We start from the raw sequence: 3843 nt of genomic DNA on the forward strand, positions 1-3843 counted from the left end.
TGTTTCTCTTTCAACCCTCAGTAAACCAATCATTCAGCAGGCCCAGTTCTGTGCTGGGATTGGCTCACCCCTGCCATTAGTCCCATGAAGCCATCAAACTAACATGGAGGATGCATTGACCAATCAGCTCCCAGACACTGGAAACAAGCACAGGTCTTTATTGATCATTTGATGACTGGTTGAACAGAGTTTGTTTGTGTTTCCTGTACAGGAACAAGGTGATCAATGAAGCAGAGATCAGAGAGACAGCTGTCACAGTCAGGGTCACAATCAGGACCACCTCAGACTCCACACCTACAAAGCAATGAGAAACCAATGGTTACTGAAGCTAACACTGAGGGGGAAATGGAAACCAGCAGTCAGCCAACTCACCCCCTGGAGACCTCTCCTGTATCTTTCCCTCAGCCTCATTCAGGGAGGCTGTTGCCAGGTTGGTCCCATCAGTATCCAGAATGAGCAGGGGTCCAAGTGAGGCCTCAGCCTCCCACTTCAATCCAGCTTCACTCTCTGCAATATCAACCATTCCAGTTAGAGGGGGGAAAGGGGGAAGCTCCCACATCTAGAGGATCAATGTCCCACCAGCTTCAGCTGCAAGAACTCTCCTTCCTCTGGATCCAAATCCCAAATCCCTTGTGGCCCCACAGTTCCCCACATGGCAACAGGCACAAATGTCAAAGATCGATTCCTCCAATGGGGTCCAGCTAAATAAGAGAAATCAGTCAACTAGGTTGTGCATCACTTCTCCACACAAACACATCCCTGAGGGAGAGAGGGGGAACTTACACATCCTGCATCTTCAGCAAAGTACAAGCTTTGTTCCTGGAATCTCTCCGATCCACTGGAACAACTTTCAGGTGACAGGTGATGAAAATCTGAGGGACACATGCAACACAAGTGGTTATTTAGTGACTCCCTCCCAACATGGAGACCCGTAATGATCAGCTTCCTCTTACCAAGGAACGCTCATCTCCAAAGAAACGGAAGGCATCCAGGTCAAAGCGGAGCTTGTCCGGCTCCCGCTCCTCTCCTGGCAACACAAAGGTTGAAAAGGAGTCCTCAGCTTTGGTGTCCAGGAGGCAGCTGAAGAAAGATGGAAAAAGGGACAAGAAGTGAATCCAGAGAAGCCATTGAGATGGGAGCAGCTGGAGGAAGCAGAGAGCTCCTTACCCATTGTAGTCAATGATGCTGTATCTCGGGCTGGAGTCCTTGTCTGGCCTCAATGTCGCTACACAGCGGTCAATGTAGAGCTTCAGGGCCATGTGGTTGCTCATTGAAACAGAGGCCTCAATGTGAATGAGCTCACCCAGGTAGTAGACAGTCGAAGTGCGCTCTGTAAGCCAGTCACCTGAAGGACAAGAGGACAAGGGTTGGAGACAGTGGGTGTAACTCCCAGTGAATGAGGACAGGAAATCACTCCCCATCCACCCATCACATACCATTCATTAGGCGCAGTGAGAATGACAGATGCCCTTCTCCAGACCTGGTGGAGCTGAATGGGATCCAGGTGGGCTTGATGGGGTTACTGCTCACATTGCCCTTCCTGGAAAGACAGTGCAGACATTTTAGGACAAGTTTAGAGGTCACTAGCAGCTGGAGATCTTATTGACAATCGAGTAAAGATTCTCACCTAAAATAACGACACTCAATGGGAACGACCGCTCCATTGGTTCTCACAATAACAGATCCATGATACTCTGGGCTGTGGCTCAGGTGGGTGCTGTAGATCAGGAAATCTCCAGTCATCTGAAAGACAGCAGCTTAAGGAATGAAGAACTGATCTGAAATGAGAATGTTCTACACTGGGGTTAACAATGAACTCATCTCATTAAAACAATTCTTCAGGGGGATTGACAGGGTCAGTGTGAAGAGGCTGCTTCCCCCAAGCTGGAGATTCTGTTAGCAGGGAGGTCATCTCAGGGCAGGGGGTCAGTCATTTAGGATTTAATGTGATGAAGAATTTCTTCATTCAGCAGCTGATGAATCTTTGGAATTCTCTCCAGCCCCAGAGAGCTGGGAAATGGTCACTCACTGAGGATATTTAGGACAGAGGGATATATTTCTGGTCATGAGGGAATCATGTTGTGAGGACAGGAACATGGAGGCTGTGGGAAGCTCAGTCCTGATCATAATGACTGGGGAACAGGCTGAAGGGCCTCATCTGGTTAGCAGTGTTGCTATGCAACCTCAGCCCTTGCTGCAAGGAGAGATCATGAGCACAAGACCAGAATCAATTAACAGGGAAGTGATTCAATGCAAGCTTCAGTTAACAGGAAAAGAAGCCACAAGTTGTCAGTAATTTGGAGCCTGGAAACAGTTTGTAATCAGGGCCCCATTTATTCCAATGACTGGGAAAGTGGGAAGTGTGGAGTTCCTCTTTAGTCCAATCCATCTCAATTCCCATTACATTCAGACTCATCCCAAAATTGGATTAAACTGGACTGAAACCCAACCCTCAGTGGAGTTGATCTGAATGAGGGGAAATCAAACTGAAAATCCTCAAAACAAGAGGAAAAGCTTGGAGGAAGCAAAGAGAAGCTTCCAGAACAATGGGGTTGGAGAGACTCAGACCAGTGAAAGTGAAGTACAATCCTGAATAGAAAGCTAGTTTGGGGTTTATAAAGCAGGAGACAGCTATCTCCTCAATATCAATGACATCTCACCCAGTGCTGGAGTGAAGAGTGGGGAACAACCTACAGCCCCAGCTCAGAGGCAGAGTTTGAGGATTCACATTACCTGCAATCTGCTGCCACACTCATGGAGTCCATAGTCAAAGAGGACAGTGTGGTTCTGAGAGTAGATCCTGGTTGGCCGACAACCTGCTGTCCCCAGGGTCAGATCAGCAGCTTTAACCAGGTGCCTGGTTCCAAATAAATCCAGCTGGACCCTGAGCAGCAGCTTGTCCTCTCCACACTGCACCCTCACACTCTGCACTGGAGACACACCTTGACCCTCAGACACACGGAAATGGGAATCAAAGGGAGGCCCAGGAGGAGGGAATGTCTGAGGCCTCGGGGTGGCTTTGACTATTATCCATGGAAACCTGTGGCCTGGAAACTGTTGCCAAGTATCAGAGCAACAAACAGCTCCAACTAACACAAGCACTGGGAAGAAACTCCTCACTCCAAAATCCCCCGTCATCCCAAACAACTGAACCATCCCTTCAGGCACCAAGCGACACCTTTTATACACACAGCCCACTCTCAGCTGACAGCAATTATTCCAGAATCAACAACAACAATTGAACCAATTACCCAGCACTCACAACCCCACCCCGCCCCGCCCACCCCCTCCTCCCTCTATCAGGCATTTCTTTCGACACCAATCAAGTAGCTTTTTTCGGCACCAATCAAGTAAACGAACTCAAATTAACTTAGGGACAAAGTAAAAGGGGCGGCTCCCCAAAAGGAAGGGGGGAACAGCCCGAACCAAAATCAAAGTCGAAAGGAAACTTAAAACGTCAAACCAAAAGGTGATTATCGGGGTCGATAATACACCCCAGCCCCTGCGGCGCCCAGCGGTCGCGGAAGGCGTCAACCGCGCCCGTGGACACCGCATGCTCCCTCTCCAGAGACACCTGGCCGCGAATGTAGCCGCGGTAGAGGGGCAGACAGTCGGGATGGACGGCCCCGTCGATCGCCCGCTGCCTGGACCTATTGATGGCGCGTCTCGCCAGGCCCAGGAGCAGGTTCACGAGGAGGTCGGCATCCCGACCCGCCCCTCTCCGCACCAGGTGCCCGTAGATCAGGAGCGTGGGACTGAAGTGCAAACAAAACATCAGTAAGAGGTGTTTGAGGAAACCAAAAAGGGTGTGCAGCCTAAAACACAGAACGTAGACATGGTCCA

At 49.9% G+C, this 3843-nt stretch overlaps 1 protein-coding gene across 1 annotated transcript; it reads right to left on the bottom strand.

Moving 5' to 3' along the window:
- Positions 1-559: 559 nt before the first annotated feature.
- LOC144487155 (zona pellucida sperm-binding protein 3-like) lies at positions 560-3156 on the bottom strand. Its single transcript, XM_078205216.1, has 7 exons — positions 2734-3156; positions 1628-1743; positions 1437-1540; positions 1168-1345; positions 954-1080; positions 784-872; positions 560-701 (listed from the first exon to the last, which is right to left on the bottom strand). Exons 1-7 carry the CDS (start codon positions 3154-3156, stop codon positions 560-562), a joined length of 1179 nt encoding a protein of 392 aa, XP_078061342.1.
- Between the last annotated feature and the right edge of the window lie 687 nt (positions 3157-3843).

The sequence above is a fragment of the Mustelus asterias genome, unplaced genomic scaffold, assembly GCF_964213995.1.
Source record: "Mustelus asterias unplaced genomic scaffold, sMusAst1.hap1.1 HAP1_SCAFFOLD_623, whole genome shotgun sequence".
Lineage (NCBI taxonomy): Eukaryota > Metazoa > Chordata > Chondrichthyes > Carcharhiniformes > Triakidae > Mustelus > Mustelus asterias.

What these genes read in the sequence shown, in the direction of transcription:
- LOC144487155 (XM_078205216.1), bottom strand. Translation starts at nt 3,156, where the DNA reads ATGGTTCAGTTGTTTGGGATGACGGGGGATTTTGGAGTGAGGAGTTTC. An exon ending in AGTGTGGCAGCAGATTGCAG is followed by an intron (nt 1,744 to 2,733) that starts GTAATGTGAATC and finishes GCTGTCTTTCAG; the next exon opens with ATGACTGGAGATTTCCTGAT. An exon ending in AGCATCATTGACTACAATGG is followed by an intron (nt 1,081 to 1,167) that starts GTAAGGAGCTCT and finishes ATCTTTCTTCAG; the next exon opens with CTGCCTCCTGGACACCAAAG.